Raw genomic sequence first — 17523 nt, forward strand, 5'->3', positions numbered from 1 at the left:
CCAATCCCGACTTTACAAGCTTGAACTTTTGCCACCCTCGGACGAGCGAGAGCGCCCGAGGAGGTACCCCGCCGCGCCGGCTCCAGGGGCAGGAGCGGCCTTAACCCTTCCCGCGCCGGGAGGCCCGCTGCTGCCCTTGTGTCCTCCACCCTACCGGCGACCTGGCGCTGCAGGATCCAGTCCCCCAACCATCCCCCATATTTGTGGTGAAGCATCGCCGGGGAAATCACGACCCTTGCCCACATCCTTCTCTGTGCTGCCGAGAGACAGTTGGGGAAGGGGGAGGAGGAAGCACCTGGCCGCAAGGGGTCCTGAGACAGCAGGCGGCCCGAGGGAGGGCCGGGAGACCGAGCGGAGCCGGGGAGGAGGGACTCCTCGCCTCTACCCCGCCCTCCCCAACTCCCCACCTGGGGCGAGCCTGGAACCCTCCTGCGCGAAACGTCTCGCGGCCCCGTGGTTGGCCCAGCAGAGCCGCCCCCGATTTTGCGCAGAGGGTGTGGAGTCCTCGTGCGGTCACGGAAGATCCCGCTGCTCCAACATATCAGTCTCTCCTGGTCCCAGGAGGCCCAAGCCAGCAAGGGACACACGCACACCCACTTTTATTAGCCTTCCCTTGGATAGGGGTTTGGATCAACCCTAATCAAGTGCAGTATGTGCTTTTAACTGTGTGCACAAAGTCCGCGTATCAGTGGGTCCGCCAGGTCTTTGCGCGCCCGCCCGTGGTTTGTGTAACTGTGCGTGTGTGTGCGCGCGCGCGCGCGCGCGTGTGTGAGCTCGCATCCGTGCTCGGGGCGCAACGCGAGCCAGGGAGCGGGCCGCGAGCGCTGTCAGGCCCGGGACGGCGCTGCTGGGGCGGGCGGGGGGCGGGGGCCGGGGCTCGGCCCGCCCCAGGAGCCAGCCCCTTGGAGCCTCCGGCCCTGCAAAGGGACGTGTTCTCCTTTAAGAGTTAAGAAACTTGAAACCTTGTTTGCGCAACAATCAGCGCCGCGGAGCCGCCAAAGTGTCTAGACTGGCATATGATGGGAGGCAGCCAATGACTCCGCGGCGCTCCTCCGGGGGCCCTCAGTGTGCGTTTGAGGAGAACAAAAAAGAGAGAGAGAGAGAGCCGAGCGGGGGAGCGAGCGAGGGAGCCAAGCCGAGAGAAAGAGCCGCCGGGCGCTGCCTCGCCAGACCTCGCAGCGACCGCGAGGCCACCGGGAGGCACTTTTTGTGGAGGGGGGTTGGGGGCGACCTCGGCAGCCGCGGCGCCCGGAGCGACCGAGCGCAGCGTGGGGCAGGCTGCGACCTCTGCCTTGGTGGATCATATTTTAAATTAAGGGTTCCCAGCAGCTCTTCGGGATTTTTACAGTTCCACTCATGTGTTGACACCGCGTTCAGGAGAAACTCGCTCCAAGTGCATCTAGCGCCTGGGACCTGAGACGGAGTTGGTCTTTCGTGCATGCAAATGCAGGGATTTTGGTTTTGTCTGGGGGTTCTTTTTCTTTTTCCGTTTTGCAGGGAGTAAGAAGGGAACTGAAGGTAACAACAAGCCTGCCTTTCGGGTCTTGCAGGAAAAGCCCATGTAGTTAAGCGCTTCGGTTTTTGAGGCAGGGCTTTCCAAAGACATTTGGGGTGTTCGGCGCGAGAGCTTTGTGCTCATGGACCAGCCGCGCAACTTTTGAAGCTTTGCCGGCCCATGCGGGATCTTTCTGGCGGCACGGCGCCTGCAGCCCCCCTAAGGCGCGGGGGCTGGAGTTGCTGAGCAGCCCGGCCGCCGGTGTCCATGTAGCCGCTGGCCCGGCGCGGACTGCGGCTCGGCGAGCGCGTGTTCCCGGCCGCCCCTGCCTGGCCGTCCCGCCTCGGCGAGCTCCCTCATGTTGCAGCCCTGCGGCGCCCCTTCGACGACAAGCTGTGCACGGTTTGCACGGCGCCCCGCGGTGGAGCTTCATGTGGGGCTGCGGCCCGTGCAGCCGGCGCCTCGCTGAGGGAACGGACCCCCGGTAACCGGAGACCGCCTCCCTCCCACCCCCGGCGCCAAAGGATATCGTATGTTCAGGTCCAAACGCTCGGGGCTGGTGCGGCGACTTTGGCGAAGTCGTGTGGTCCCCGACCGGGAGGAAGACGGCGGCAGCGGCGGCGGCGGCGGCGAGGAGGATGGGAGCTTGGGCAGCCGAGCTGAGCCGGCCCAGCGGGCACGAGAAGGTGGAGGCTGCGGCCGCTCTGAAGTCCGCCCGGTAGCCCCGCGGCGGCCCCGGGACGCGGTGGGACAGCGAGGTGCCCAGGGCGCTGGGAGGCGCCGGCGCTCAGGGGGCCCCCCGAGGCCCATATCGGAGCCGGGGGCTAGCGCCTGGGGCTCCCCGCTGGAAGTGGCGGAGTCGGGAGGCCTGGGCTGGCTGCCCGAGAGTGACTGCGAGACGGTGACCTGCTGTCTCTTCTCGGAGCGGGACGCAGCCGGCGCGCCCCGGGAGGCCGCCGACTCCCTGGCCGGGGCTGCCCTGGAGGCGGCGGGCGGCGGGCGGAGTCGCGAAGCCCGCTCGAGGCTGCTGCTGCTGGAGCAGGAGCTCAAGACGGTCACGTACTCGCTGCTGAAGCGGCTCAAGGAGCGCTCGCTGGACACGCTGCTGGAGGCGGTGGAGTCCCGCGGCGGCGTGCCGGGCGGCTGCGTGCTGGTGCCGCGCGCCGACCTCCGCCTGGGCGGCCAGCCCGCGCCGCCGCAGCTGCTGCTCGGCCGCCTCTTCCGCTGGCCCGACCTGCAGCACGCCGTGGAGCTGAAGCCCCTGTGCGGCTGCCACAGCTTCGCCGCCGCCGCCGACGGCCCCACCGTGTGCTGCAATCCCTACCACTTCAGCCGGCTCTGCGGGCCAGGTGAGCGCGCCGCCCCGGGCTGGGAGCCCCGGGATCTCCCCGCCCCCGACCGTAGCCTCCACTCTGCCCGTGACACCTCGGGTGGGCCGAGCTGCAGATGCGCCCCTCGTACCCCTGGGGTGTGGGAGCTTCTGCTGAGGGGTGTTGGGAAGAAGAGCGGGGGAGTGGGTGAATGAGCCCACACATCAAATGACAACTAAAGCTTCAGCAAACTTAAAAGGGCCCACGTTGGCGTTTTCTCTGTGCAGCTTCAGGGACCTCGTGCAGGCTCCAACTTCATAGACAGGGCAGGGGAATAGACTCCTCGGAGTTCCCAGCTGTTGAGCCCGGGAAGGCTCTGAGGTTCTCCTAGGAGAGGCTAACCATGGGCACCCCTGCCGCCCATGCGTTGGCCACCAGTCCGTGTCCAGGCCTCTGGCGTCTGTGTGCGTGTGCCTACACCCACGCTGTGCTTTACTGTATCCAAGTAGATACAAGTAGTGAAAACGCGTGTAGACAAACCATGGCCAGAGTCAAAAGTGCTTGTAAATTGCCGACTTGTTCTCTGCATACTTAGGAACAAAGCTTTTGCAGGGTAACCTCTCTAAAAGTGGAGACCACCCTCTTGCCTTACTTGGGCCCAGTATCCCTTGGGTGTCAAATGCCAGGGTCCTCCCTCAGCATCATTCTCAATTCATGTTTCCAGCTTTTTTATAGGTCGTGGATCTCCCCACCCCCGAACGGGCCGGAGGCACCCATGAATGGGAGGAGGCCAGATACTTGATTACCTCTGAGAACTGCCCCTTGCTTTCTTTGTTCTCCTCTTGGGATTTCCTGCACACTCCCTACCCCCGCCTTGCTTACCTGGGCAGGCTCTGGGTGCTGGAGCAGAGGTGAGGACCAGCGAGGCCCCTGGCAGGCCTGCTCTGACCTGTGCAGTACAGTGAATGCACATTTTAGCCAGTAACATCTTAGGGGTGTACGTGAATCCTCTGGGCAGCATTGGAGGCTCTGAGGGCAGGGGAGCAGAGGGGACTGTCACAGAGTTACAGGCTGTTGGGCCTGGGAGGGCTCTGAGTTCCTCAGGTCTGGGGGCACATAGAGAATCCCATCACAGATTTCCTAGCTCCCAGTATGGAAGAGGAGCAGGGCCTGGGATCATGGATTTATCTTAGGTGTCTTTTGTTTGTGTGGGGGTTAGCAGTTGGAGGAGAAAGGAGCATGCCTTAGTGGGGGTTCCTGAACAGAGGGCACTGATGGAGGTGAGTGCGGAGAGGCAGTGCCGATGGTCACTCCGGGCCTGGGCTTAGGGGATTTGGGCAGTCCCTGACCCATAGCCCACACCAGACTGTCTTTGCACCGTGTTCTTTTTCTGTTTCCCCTGGAAGTTGCTTCCTCCATTCTGCTACCTGTCTCCTCCCTGACTCTGAGGAAGGGGCCCTATTTGTCACTGCCCTGTCCCTGGTAATTTTTTTTAGTGGGAGATGGGTAGTGGGGCCCACTCTGCTCTTTTAGAAGGCCCTGACCGGTATCTAATCTCTGCCACTTCAGTCTGCCAGCAAATATTTGTTGAACACTTACTCTGTGCCAGGCACTGTGCTGTATGGGGCAGAGTGGAAATATGAGTAGGCTCTGTGCCCTCAGGAAATTTAATCTGATGGGGGAGAAGATCAAGGTCAGGTGAGTGGGTCTGAACTACCAGGAACACTATGGGATGTGTAATAAAATAGCATCACCTCCAGGAGAGGTGACCCCTGGAACCTGGAATTGGAGGAGGAGGAGAGGGCCAGCTGAGAGTCAAGGTGCCAGGCAAGTTCAGGTGGGTGGGCTGGAAGGGGAGGAGTGAAGAAGTTAGAGACTTATAAACAGGATCCTCCCTCACCACCACCATGCCAATTCTAGAAGTCTCTTTGGGTATTGGTTTGAGTTTGGTGGACTTGGAGAAGTAGAGGTTGAGGGAGACATGGCATGCTGCAGTGGAACAGTCCTTAACCGCAGACATGGTCCTAGGCTCTGCCCAGCCGGTAACCGGCACCTTGACCTGGGACAAGTTACCTCTTCTCAGTTTCCCTGTCGGTCAGTGGGGGTGCCTCTAGGAATACTCATCTAATTCTAGACCAAGCACTGGGACTTGACTGGCTCCTTCCCCCAGAAGGAGGCACTGTTGTAGGTGCTGCAGCGCCCTAAGTCTGTTCCCCTACCTCTTCACTAGCCCGTGGGCCTCCATTCAGGCCACCCTGGGGCATCTGGGAGCACTAATGGTCTGGGAGGAGTTTCCAGTAGGCGCCAGCTTGATCTTCTTGCTTCATCCCCTGCTTGATGGCTTGGGCCTTGGGGACTGAGAACTGGGGGAGCCCTTCGCTGTCCACCCCGCCCCTGCCGCTTGGCCGCCAGCCTGGCTCCCGTTGCTGGGCGGGTGCATAGCTGGAGCTCAGCCGTGCGCGTCCTGATAAGGAGACTGCTCCTTCCAGGGCTCTGGGGGAGAGGGCTGGGGCACCGGGCAGACAGACAGACGGACATACACACAGAGCAGGCACACAGCTAGAGAGTGCCAAGCAGATCAACTGAGAGACACTCACCAGGCACCAGTCACCTCAGCCCATCCTCTCAGGGAGCCCCAGTGACAGGAGGTCCCTTCCTGGGCAGTGTGGACTTGTGCTCCCAGAAAGCCAGTCCTGCTCCATCCTTCAGCTTACCTTGGGGCAAGTCTCCTCTCTCTGGGCCTTTTTCCCTATCTGTAAAGTGAGGGGTTAGGCAGGAGACAGGTCTGACACACAGGGTTCCAGGAGACACAGGCCTTCCTCCCCTGCCCTGCCCTCTCTCCCTAGGCTTGCCTCAGAAACTGAGGTCCTGCGCAGGGGACCCCCTCTTGTGCCAGGCTCTGTCCTGGGCACTGCGCCGCAGCCTCCTGGCTTCCCCACCCTGGTGGAAGTTCTGCCCTGGCTCCATCTCTGCCCCCCTCCTGCCGTGTGTCTTTCTGTCCGGGGAAAAGCCAGTTCCCTGAGCTTGTGGGTGCCTATGTGGACGGAAATGTGGAGAAATACTTTAATCACAGCCCTAACGTGTGTTTATAGAGCTCCTTTCTCCTGAAAGTATCCATTAACTTTGGAATAAATCTCCTGCTCTTGGCTTTACCACTTTTTTTTTTCTGTAATTATATTCAGTAAATTACTATTATCCAAATTGCGCCAGGGAAAAAGAGACAGAGCTAGAGAGAGAACTTCTAAATGACTGGAGGAGGCCGCCTAGGAAAACACAGGGTTCCCAGGCAGGACTATAGGAATTAGAATGGGCTAGAAAGTTTTCCTTTTATTTGGCCTGGCATTATCCCTTTGAAATGAGATCAATTTCAAGTTGGTCTTCCAAGCCCCCGCCCCGCCCCGCCCGGCTCTCCAGCGGCCCCTCCGCCTGCCCGCCCGCCCGCTCCTCCGCGCTCCTCAGAGGTGAGGAAGCGGTGATAATGTGCAGTTTGCCTCTTGCTGGCGCCAGCCGGCCGCGCTGTTTATCTGGCTGCCAGGGGAATCTGGGCAATTAGGCTCAGCCGGCCTTAAAGCGCCAGGGGCTGCTTTTTCACATCACCCACCCCGGATTTGGGGTTGAACCTTAAGGTCTCAGGGTGGAGGGGATGGGTGCCGGGAGCCCCCTCCCCACCCGTGGCCACTGCTTGAGAGAAGTGAAACTTAGAGGCCCAGGGGGGATCCTTAACCAAGCAAGATGCTGGGCTGCAGAGATGGGGGTGGAGGGAAACGTCCCACATGGAAACTTCCAGGCAGTGGGAGAGGCTGTGAACTCTTTTTCTGGCTTTAGAATTAAGGTCTAGCTCCCAAAAGGCCGAGGTACTCCCTGGGGGCTAACCAGAGCCTCGTCAGGGCTGGGCTGGGCTGAGCTGAACTGAGCGCTAGCCTTCTGGTACGCTCGGCCCCTGGCTGACTGCTCTTGCTTCTGAAGAAGTTGGAGGCGATTCCTGAAGTTGATGCCTGAGGTTGGATGTAGAAGGGATTGGGGTTTCTGTGTCTCTGTTTCTTTCTCTCTCTCTTTCTCCTGTGCCTTCTGGGTTCTAGGAGTTCTCCCCCTCAAAGTTTGCCTCACGTGAATTATTATTTAAGAATCAACACAACTTTTGCAAGTACTGAGGCAACTTCCAAGAGGGGAGTGACCTAAGGGCCTGTAGGCTGCTAAGTTTTTCTTCTGACTTTTTGTCTGTCTCACCGAGCATCCCACTCTGCCTGCCTGAGTTAATGTCCTGTGTCTCCATTGTCCATGGGGCCTGGCTGTGTGGGAGTGAAGTGGGGGTGGCAGTTAAGGGTTACAGGGTATTGTTCATAGTAGCATTATTCATAATAGCCAAAAAGTGGAAACAACCCAAATGTCCATTAGCTGATGATTGGGTGAAAAGATGTGATATTTCCATATAATGGAATATTATTCAGCCATAAAGAGGCATGAAGTATTGATTCATGCTACATCATGGATAGAACCTTGAAGCCGTATGATGAGTGAAAGATGCGAGACACAAAAGCCATGTATTGTGTATGATTCCATGGGTGTGAAATATCCAAGACTCAAACCAAACCCAGTGCTGTTGAGTCGATTCTGACTCATAGCGACCCTATAGGACGGAGTAGAACTGCCCCGTAGAGTTTCCAAGGAGCGCCTGGTGGATTTGAACTGCCAACCCTTTGGTTAGCAGCTGTAGCACTTAACCACTATGCCACCAGGGTTTCCCAGAACAGGCAAATCCATAGAGACAGAAAGCAGATTAATGGTTGCCAGGGAGCGGCGTGAGGGGGGAATGGGAAATGATTACTAATGGGGACAGGTTTCTTTTTGGGGTGATGGAAATGTTCTAGAATTAGATAGTGGTGTTGGTTTCACAGTTCTGAATATGCTGAAACCTACTGAATGGTACACTTTAAAAGAGCGAATCTTCGGTATGCGAATGATATCTCATTAAAAAAAATGGCTCGGTATTGGTCCATGACTGGCCTCTTCCTTTTGCTGAGGTAAATTAGGATGGTATCTGCAACTATGTGGACTTGTGGCCTCTGGCAACCCCTTTCCCTGGCTGGGCCTTAGTTGCCCCATCAGTTGAGTAGTTGAGTTGGGATATAGTCTAGGCCTCTTCGACTCTGACGTTCTAAATCCCCATGTGGCGGGTTGGGGTCTATAAGCCTTCCAGTAGGAAGAATTTAGTGATTGGGTCCCAGTCTTTACAGTTAGCAAATAGTTCTGTGCACACTTTTCTGGGAGCAAATGGGGTCCTGGGGGAGTCCCTCCTGAAAGCTTTATAGTTCCCCAGTAGCCAGGGTGTTTGACATTTCAGGTTTCTAGCTTTTCGTTGTGTCTCACTCACGAATCCCCCAGCTCAGGTGTGGCCATAGGTGGTTGGTGCCACAGCTCAAATCCCAGGTGGCTCTAGCTACTGGGGGCTTTAGTGAGCTCTTCCTGCCCTTCACCTTTTGGGTCCCAGGTAAGCAGCCCCTGGAAGAGATGCTGGGATTGACTACAGTGGCTTGACTTGTAGCTGCCACTGCCTATCACTGTCTAGTTTCATGTTTGGGGACAGATCTTGGGGCAGAGGTCCAGAGCTCCCTGCCACATGTGGCCTGGGCCTCAGCCAATCAGATTTTTGCAAAGCTATTTTTTTTAACCCGATGCAAATGGTTAAGTGCTGGGCTGCTAACCAAGAAAGGCTGGTGATTTGAACTCACCCAGCTGCTCCCTGAGAGAAAGACTTGGCGATCTGCTCCTGCAAAGACTATAGCCAAGAAAAGCCTATGGGGTTGCTAGAAGTAGGAAATGACTCGATGGCACCCAACAACAACAACAACCCTAATCCAGGAGTTGCAGGCCTTCTGATAAGTGGAGTAGTGGAAAGGCCGTGAGGCTAGGGGTCAGGAGACCTGACTTCTGGTCTGACTCCACAACCAGCTGGCCTTGGAGAGGCACTTCCACTCTTCAGGCCTCAGTCTACTCCTCTGTACAGTGGGACCACCAGCCTCAATTCCTTTTCCCCATGGAGTGCCAGGCCTTCTTGTGTCATGCCTCTTGTCCTAAGAAGCATGATCCTCACTTGGGTCTGGCCTCTAGCCCCCCCCAAGGGCTGGGGGCTGGTGAATAAGGTGGCTTCTCCTGAAGGCAAGCAGCCTCCCTCCTGGAATCTTGTTTGGGGTTTCCCTTGGATCAACCCTTTGGCCCCCTGGTCCTCTTGCTTCACACTTTTGTCTATGGACGTGCCCAACTTTATACCATTATTCTCATCACTGTGGTCTTTGTCTACAAGTTTTTAGCGAGCACTTCCTGCTGTATGCAACGTGCTGGATCCAGTGGGGATGAAGGGTGTCATGAGGGGGTCGGGGCTCTTGCTTCTCTCTCTAATTGGGCTGTAGAGCTGATTAAGTGAGGCCTGGGCTCAAATCCCAGCTCCACCATGATTGGCAGGGGGTGGGCCCTGGGCAAGTCAGTTTTCTTATCTGAAAAATGGGGATAGTAATGGCCATCTGATTTATTTTTGAGGAAGGATTAAATAAAAATAGGTGCCTGATGAGTATGATTAGCCATTCTGTACCTGAGGTCCAAAAGAATAAAATACAATAAATAGAATTAAGTGTGCCTGGCATGGAGCCAGACACGGTTGGCATTCAGCAGATGTTTGCTTCTCTGCCAGGGTCTACTCGATGATTCACTTTTCCTTTTTCCCAACTCATTGTCCACAGAAAATTCCCTGTTTCTAGACCTCAGAGCCTTCACTTGGGGAAGTAACTTCTTGCTGGAAGAACTGGGATGGAGGGGAGGTGAAGCCTCATCAGGTGTATGGAGCAAAACAAATGCTTCTCCAACTAATTGTGCCTTATTATAATTGTGAAGAACACTTATTACTCCTTGTGTCATTACTGATACCTGCCTAATAACAGTTATTACCGCTTTATAACCACTGCGAGTTTGTTTTAGTTTGCGATTTGATGGTGTTTAGTTTCATTTATGGAAAATGAAGGGTCATTTCATTCATGCAAATTGTTACTTAGTTTAGCAAATTGTTACTTCCCCTAAAGCAAGAGGCTAAGGAATTCTTCTGAAGGCAAAGTATATGTTTTTAAGGAGGAGTATTTTAGGCAAATGAAAGGAAACCAAAAGAAAAATACCATAGACAAGAAAGAATCACAGAGGATCTGAGCTGGAAGGTGGGGAGAGACCTTGTATTCCATCCCTGGTCTTTAGAAAGGGGGAGACTGAGGCGGAGAACCCCAAGTGACTGGTCTCCTTTTGGTTTTTTTTTAATCCGGGGAGCTGAGCAGGGTCTCACTCTCCTCCCTGCATGGCAGGACATTAGCTCTAATGCTGCTTATCTGGGAAAGGGTTTCAGCGTCTGGGGTCTGTGCACACAGCTCTGCTCTGACTAGGGTTATTGAATTTAGTAGATACAAATGCAGGACGCCCAGTTCAATTTGAATGTCAAATAAACAGCCCGTCATTTTTTAGGATGTCCCAAATATCGCAAAGGACATGTGTATACTAAAAGATGGTGCATCATTTATCTGACGTTCAGATTGAACTGGGCGTCCAGCATTAATCTGCTTGCTCTGGCTCTGACTTGCCCTGCACACAAGTTTCTCTTGGTATAAAAACAAGCAGTTGCTGTGGAGTTGGCCCCGAGTCATGACGACCCCACGTGTGTCAGAGTAGGACTGTGCTCCATAGGGTTTTCAGTGCCTGGTTTTTGGGGAAGTGGATTGCCAGGCCTTTCTTCCGTGCACCTCTGGATAGACTTGAACCTCCAACTTTTCAGTTAGCAGCCAAGCTCGTTAACTGTTTGCACTGCTCAGGGGCTCCTAAAATAACAAGTTTCTGTTTATGGAGGTATTTTTCCACAGTGCCAAGAGCTGTATTAAGCACTTTATGTGTATTACTTCCTTTTGCTCTCCTAGCGAACCTGGGAGGTTGGTATGATTATCATCCCCATTTTAGAGCTGAGAAAACAGGCTCAGAGAAGTGAAGTAACTTGTCTGAGGTCGCACAGCCAAAGGTGGCAGAGTAGGGACTGGGCCCAGGTCTATCTGTACCCCAAGCCTTCGGACTTAGCTATTGGTCATTGCTGTGCCATTGAATTTCGGCAGGAGAGGCAGTGGGAGAAAAGGAGGGCTCCCTGGGGACTGAGTTGATTATTTGAGGAAATCAGTAGCTAAAAGCATGTAGAACCCACCGGTATTTGCATTCTACATGCTTTTAATGGCACAACGTTTAAAGTGCTGGGTTGCTAACAAAAGGTCCGTGGTTCGAACCCACCAGCCGCTCTGCAGGAGAAAGATGTGGCAGTCAACTTCTGTAAAGATTTACAGCCTTGGAAACCCTATGGGGCAGAGTTCTATTTTGTCCTACAGAGTTGCTATGAGTTGGAATCGACTTGACCACAGTGGGCTAGAACCCACAGGTGTGGACCAGGGTGTGAGCTCTCCCTACCCCAGCAGTGACATGCTGTCTCCTGTCTTCCAGAATCACCACCACCTCCCTACTCTCGGCTGTCTCCTTGTGACGAGTACAAGCCACTGGGTAAGTGTGTTCTTCCTGGGCCCCCCTTCCCACACTTATGGAGATGTGTCCACCCGCTGCTCCCCTTCAGTCAGGCTCCCAGCCTCAGCTGGAGGGGTGGGGTGAAAGCCGGGCTGGTTGTCTTTGAAATGGGGTAAAGTTTTACAAACACACCAGTAGCTGGGCCACAGCAGACCCAGGCTCTGTAGTGGACTATTTATGTCTTGAAATTCCACTATTCCTCCTTAACCTCCCTGCAGCCTTTCAATGTGGGCCTGTCGGAGATGGATGGGTTTTCACTGAAGCATCCCATTGGAGTTGGGTTGGAAATTGTATCTCTTTTCCTCTCCCCCCTGCCCCAGCCCTGGGGTTATTCTCCTGTAGCCTGTCTTAGTTAGTCGTATGACAAATAGTTTGGGGATGAAGTCTTTGTCAGGAGGAGTATGTTTTCCCCTTTTTTAAGCCAAGAAGTTCACCTGAGCAGAAACAACAATTGGAATGTTTAGAAAGAATGTGGATTGGTACACAAAGCCCCTGGCATGGACCATGTGCTAGGTGAGCTTCACGGAGGTGGTAGTATCGTTTTAGATACGTCCCATTCAGGGATAGAACAGGTTTTCTATAAAACCCAGGGGGCTACATGATTAACTCATATTCCAGAATACGAGATACGTGTCATTTTCAAAGTCAAGATCACTTGTTGCTGGTGCCTCTGTGTTCCTGCCCATGGATATACCTCCAGTGGAGATTCAGAGCACCATTTTGGGGCCAGAGAAGTGATGGGGTTTGTAGAATCCCAGGGCTGGGAGCTACCAGGAGAACAGCTTTGTGGCCCAGGCAGGTCCCATGAGACTCAAGCTTTAGAAGTCAGATAGCGTGGCGGTGAGGCTAGTACATTCCACATTGTGACCATAAGATGTGGGTTTTGTTTGGTTTTGGATGAAGGTCTCCTCCCAGTCGAGTGTGTCAGCATTATCTGGGAGGTCACTTCTTAGTGCTGTAGATGCTTAGGCATCCAGTCCAGTCGTCCTTCCAGGCTCCCTGTGGGGTTGGAAGTGCCCACCGGGTCCCTGCAGGAGTCTGACCTCCTCAGGCAAGGAGGACAGAGGCTGTCCCATGAGGATGGGAGAGTCTGGCTCAAAGACAATGGCTTCCCCATTGTTTGTTCCAGAAGTGTCATCATCCTGTGGATGGGGGAACTTTACTTAGTTCCCTGGGGAACTGGGGAGGTCATCTGGTAGGACCCTGTCACTTAATAGAGGAAGACTAAGGCTGAGTGAGGGGGAGAGGCTGCCTAGCTCATGAGCAGCTGGGCTGAAGGGGAAATCCAGAGTAGCCCCCAATTCAGGTCTACAGTTCCGCATCTTTCCTTCCCAGGCCTGTCTCAGCATTTCCTAAGTCAATATAATTGTGCTAGTCGCTTAGAAGGTCCCTAGTTCCATTAGAGAAAAAAAATTCAGAAGTTCTTAGTAAACATAGCACCTTTGTTTGAATGTCAGGGATCATCGCCCTGAGGGATTATTGGTCAGCCTGTGATAAAGCAGCAGAAATCAGGACACTGCCCAGCCCTGCAGAGTGACCATTTGAGACCAATAGCTGTCCCCGTTATTTTACGAATGGGACAACTGAGGCCCAGAAAGAGGAAGTACCACTTGGTCAGGGGTCTGCAAACTACAGACCACCACCTGTTTTTATATGGCTCACCAACTAAGAATGGTTTTTACGTTCTTAAATGGTTTTAAAAAACATAAAATAAAAAGAATAATACTTCTGTGACACCTGAAAATGATATGAAATTCAAATTTCAGCATCTGTAAATTAGGTTTTCTTATAACACAGCCACGTTCATCCATTTACATACTATCTGTGGCTGCCCTTGCACTGCGGGAGCAAAACTGAGTAGTTATAAGAGAGATTGTATAGCTTGCAAAGCTGAAAACGTTCACTGTCTGGCATTTTGTCGGAGAAGTTTGTCGACCCCTGATATAGCTGACTGATGGAGGTGGGACTTTAAGCTGGGCTACAACTTTCAGAGTGGGGGTCCCTCCTTGGGGCTTGAGCAGCGATCGAGGTTGGAAGTGTTCCTTTTCTATGAAGGCCACTGTGGGCTTTAGACTTTGAGGCTGTCACTGAAAACACTGTGTAACAGGGGGTTACAAGTTGTGGAAGGTGGAAACTGCCTGCTGTTCCGGCTCCTTGGGAGAACGTTGCAATGCTGTGTACGCCACAGCGGTTCACTAAGAGATAGGATTAGGCCTGTGATGTTGCTACCTCAAAGGAGAGGTGGCTGCAAGGGCCCAGGGTGCTGAGTACTTTGGGATCATTGGAAATGCAAAAGTCTTCTCAGACGTTCCCACATAGGCACTGATGTGATCATTCTTTTTTTAAAGAAGATTTTCCACATGTTCGTATTTCCCTCCCAACACATTTTACCAGCAGATAGCGTTTTCATGCCCTGATGAATAGTTCGAGTTATTTTTTGAATTGTTTTCTTTTCCTTGCATTGTTGCTTTTTCATAAACAAAAAGTCAGTTCACTCCTAAGCCTCTGGGATCACATGAGACCCAAAAACAAAATAAAACCCAGAACACCCAGTCAGCATCTGGCAAGTAGGAAATGGAACAACAAAAAAAGAGGCCAAATTGGTTAATGTTTCATCTTCCCGCTCCCCAAGCCATGTGGTAAAAGGAAAAAATTCCTGCAGGATCGAATGGAATTCTAGCTAGCGAGGGCCCAGGCTAATAACGGTTTTGCCCCAGGAATTCAAGCACTGAGTGGCTCTGTTAGGACAGGTGGGACCAGCTGAGCCCGACCTGGGTCCTGTTGGGCGAGAAGATGTCGGTGAAAATGCTGCAGGCTTCACAGAACATGCCTTCAGACTCCTGGACAGACCTCTCCCCTAGCGGGGATAACACCCCATTGCTGGGAGCAGAGGCACAGGCCCAGGAAAAATTTTCCAAGTGTACCCGCCCCAAAAGGCACTGGCTTGTCAAGTTAGCAGCTTAATATTCAAGAGCAAATGAAGCTTCCACGTAAAAGAATTTCCCTTCCCCGTCTAACTGCACTGCAGACGGGAAAACGATGCAGGCCATATGAAGTACTTAAAACTACTTTAAAAAAAAGGTCCCAAGCATTGACACTTGCTTGGTGAGCAGGTTTGGATGTTAGGGAGCTGGGGAGGGGAGAGAGAAATATAAAGTTAATCTGGGAGCAAATGCTTGAGCCCTTAATTAGAGGGGTGTAAACGGGACAGGGCGAGGATGGCTGGTAACTTGTTAAAACAAAGTTTTCCCAGCTTCGGCAGGAGGAAGGAAGGAAGGAAGGAAGGAAGGAAGCAAGAAGGAACAACTTCAAGAATTTTAATGGTTGTAATTAAGTACAGCAACTATGAATTGTTTAGAGGCTTAATTTAACCTTACCCAAGGAGGTTCCAAGTTGCTACTTGCTCAGTCCCCTGAACGTGGGTTATTTCTGTGGTCAGAGCAATTGAAACTTTTTCAGGTGCTTTTTTTTATGGCCCCAGCAGCCAGGGAGTCAGCATTTTCCAGAGGAGTCCCAGGCCTGGCTGGTCTGGTCTCTGGTGATCATGGATGGCATGGGGTGGCAGGGTGGCTTCAGAAAGTTGTGAGGGACATGTGTCCTTTGTAAGCAAGCACGTGCACACGCATATGCATGAGAAAGAAAAGACAGGAGGCAAGTGCCCTGCAGCCAACCACGTTCTTTCTCTTTCCTCCCACAGATCTATCGGATTCCACATTGTCTTACACTGAAACGGAGGCCACCAACTCCCTCATCACTGCTCCAGGCGAATTATCAGGTTGGCGTTTTTTCTCCTTGTGTGTCAACTGTGGCGTGAAACTTTATAGAACGGGACAGGTGGTGGGGTGGGGGGGCTGGTGGAGGTTTTTTATTTTTTTAATTCCCCCCCTCCTCCCCCCCATTCCTTTTCCCTTGTCCTCCCATCTCTTGGGTGGAAAGGTTGCCAATGTTTTCATCGCTAGTGTTCTTGGGGTTAAGAAGAATCTGTGTGAGCAAAATCTAAAGATGATTCTTTTTAAAATACCTCTCAGCCCATGTTGGAAGCAGCCCTCTCTGCCTCCCCTGCTGATAAAAAAGCCCAGCACAACTCTCAGCCCCTCACCTGAATGAGGGACCCTCTTCCTCCAGCTGCCAAGAAGCAGCAGGTGGATCCTCATACACTTATCTTCACAGGTTTCTCCTCCGGTCCTTCTTGGGGAGGGACCCTGTGAGGGGCCAGAGGGGAGGGGAGAGGAGGAGTGGGTGGGAGGAGCGTGTGGGCGTGGTCTGCAGAGTGAGGAGTGTGCCAAGGGCCATTGGTTTTTGTGCCTCTGGCCTGATGCTGGCACTGGAAGCAGAGAGGACCCTGGTTTGGAGCCCCCTATTCCTGTAGTTAAAGACCCCCACATTGGGGGCAAGGCCTAGATCAAGCTTTCCTGGAGAAATGAGGGCTTTTCTTGAGAACTGGAGGGGTGTGAATGCCGGAACAGACTTGGACATCGAGGTCTGGGGGGCCATTTGGGACATGGCAAGCTGGGTACACTGTGAGGATGGCTGTGGCTGGCGGCCTAGCACTTTGCTGAGTGGGGCCATCAGCTCAGGCTGGGGCTGCGTCCCAGTCCCATGTGGGCATGGCTGATCTGTGGTGAAGCCGGTTTCTGTCTGCATATGAGTTATCCTTCCCCTACCCCGTCTCCTAACAGCAGTAACAACGCCAGAAATCATAGCTGTTTATTGAGTGTTTGCTGTGGGCCCTGCACCATTCCCTTCTACATGCATGATCTCAGAATAGCCCCAGAGGTTCAGAAAGGTCACATGGTGGCAGAGCTGTCTCCTGCAGGGTCTGTGTGTGCTGTTAACCACTGCTCTGTCCCCCCACTTTTCCACAGGGGCTGGAGTACCTTTGAGACAGTTGTCTACCACGGAGTTCTATGTGTCATTCTTGCTGTAGTCTAAGGCTCCCGGGCCATTTCCTGTTTCCAGAGCCCTTCCCCATCCTTTCTCACCACGACTGTGGGAGGTCACTGAGAGTGTGACTGTTTCAAAGACGGAGAAACCGGAACCTGGAATGGAAATGTGACTTGCCCAAGGTCACACAGTGGGCTCATGGCACAGCTGGTGCTGGGGTCAGGTCTTCTGGATCCTACTCTAACCTACCTGCCTTCTGGTCTCTGGTGGCCCCTCGGTAAGTGGGCCATATCCTTCACTGCCTTTTGGAGCCCTGGTGGCGTAGTGGTTAAGAGCTTGGCTGCTAACCAACCAAAGGGTCAGCAGTTCAAATCCATCACCCACTCCTTGGAAACCCTATGGGGCGGTTCTACTCTGTCCTGTAGGGTTGCTACGAGTCCGAATCAATTTGATGGCAATGGATTTGCTTTTTTGGTTTCCTCTGCTTTTTGGCTCTATTTAGTTATAAACTATTTCCCCAAAAGACCCAGGTGAACACTAAAAGTTCATATTTCAATCCATTCTTTTTCCTTTGTGCCTATGTGGACATAAACCACGTAAAATGTGACGCCAGAGGCTTCACAAGTATTTCTGAATGTATGATTCTTTGTCACCGCCAGCCCCCAGAGTAGGTTAATTTAGGTGGCATGCATTGGCGTTGGTTGTCTGGGTAACTTTATGACATCTGCATTCTCCCCCTGAGTATGGAGCTGCTACAGCCATCCCAGAGGGAACCTGGTGTGCTGCTCAGGCTGGAGTGAGCTGGACCCAGAGCACTGCAGGAGACCCCGCCCCTAATCTGGTCTCTAGCAGAGAGTGCCCTCTGCAGGCTGGGAGGTCTGCAGAGACCCTGGGGCCAGTGGGCCTGTGTGCGGAATTTCCATGCAAGTGTCCTAGAGCAGAGTCCCTGCTGTGTGTCGGGGGGAAGCCCCGGTTGCTCCTGACTGTGGATGAGGACCATGTGGCTCTCAGGTGAAAATGTCATACCCAGTAGCTTGGGATTCTAAGGGCTTGAAGGATTTGGGGAGGAAATTTGGAATTTCCTAGGTGGAGAGATCGAATGGGGTCTTGGTGGGCTTTGGTCTGAGTTCTGGGTGGATGCGGTAGGTGAACAGAACGTTCCCTATCATGGTCATCCGGACCCCTTCCCCAGCCCACGTGCCTCCCTGACCTCCCAGGCTCATTGCTCAGCCTTTGCAGCTTACTCTG

At 53.4% G+C, this 17523-nt stretch overlaps 1 protein-coding gene across 1 annotated transcript in view; it reads left to right on the plus strand.

Moving 5' to 3' along the window:
- Window positions 1–978: 978 nt before the first annotated feature.
- Window positions 979–17523, plus strand: part of SMAD6 (SMAD family member 6) — an 86780-nt gene continuing 70235 nt past the window's right edge. Inside the window, exons 1-3 of the mRNA XM_049905254.1 lie at window positions 979–2844; window positions 11314–11370; window positions 15089–15166. Coding sequence (XP_049761211.1) covers window positions 2028–2844; window positions 11314–11370; window positions 15089–15166 — 952 coding nt within the window. The 5' untranslated portion in view covers window positions 979–2027. The remainder of the gene's footprint in view (window positions 2845–11313; window positions 11371–15088; window positions 15167–17523) is intronic.

The sequence above is a fragment of the Elephas maximus genome, chromosome 13 (genome assembly GCF_024166365.1).
Source record: "Elephas maximus indicus isolate mEleMax1 chromosome 13, mEleMax1 primary haplotype, whole genome shotgun sequence".
Classification (NCBI taxonomy): Eukaryota; Metazoa; Chordata; class Mammalia; order Proboscidea; family Elephantidae; genus Elephas; species Elephas maximus.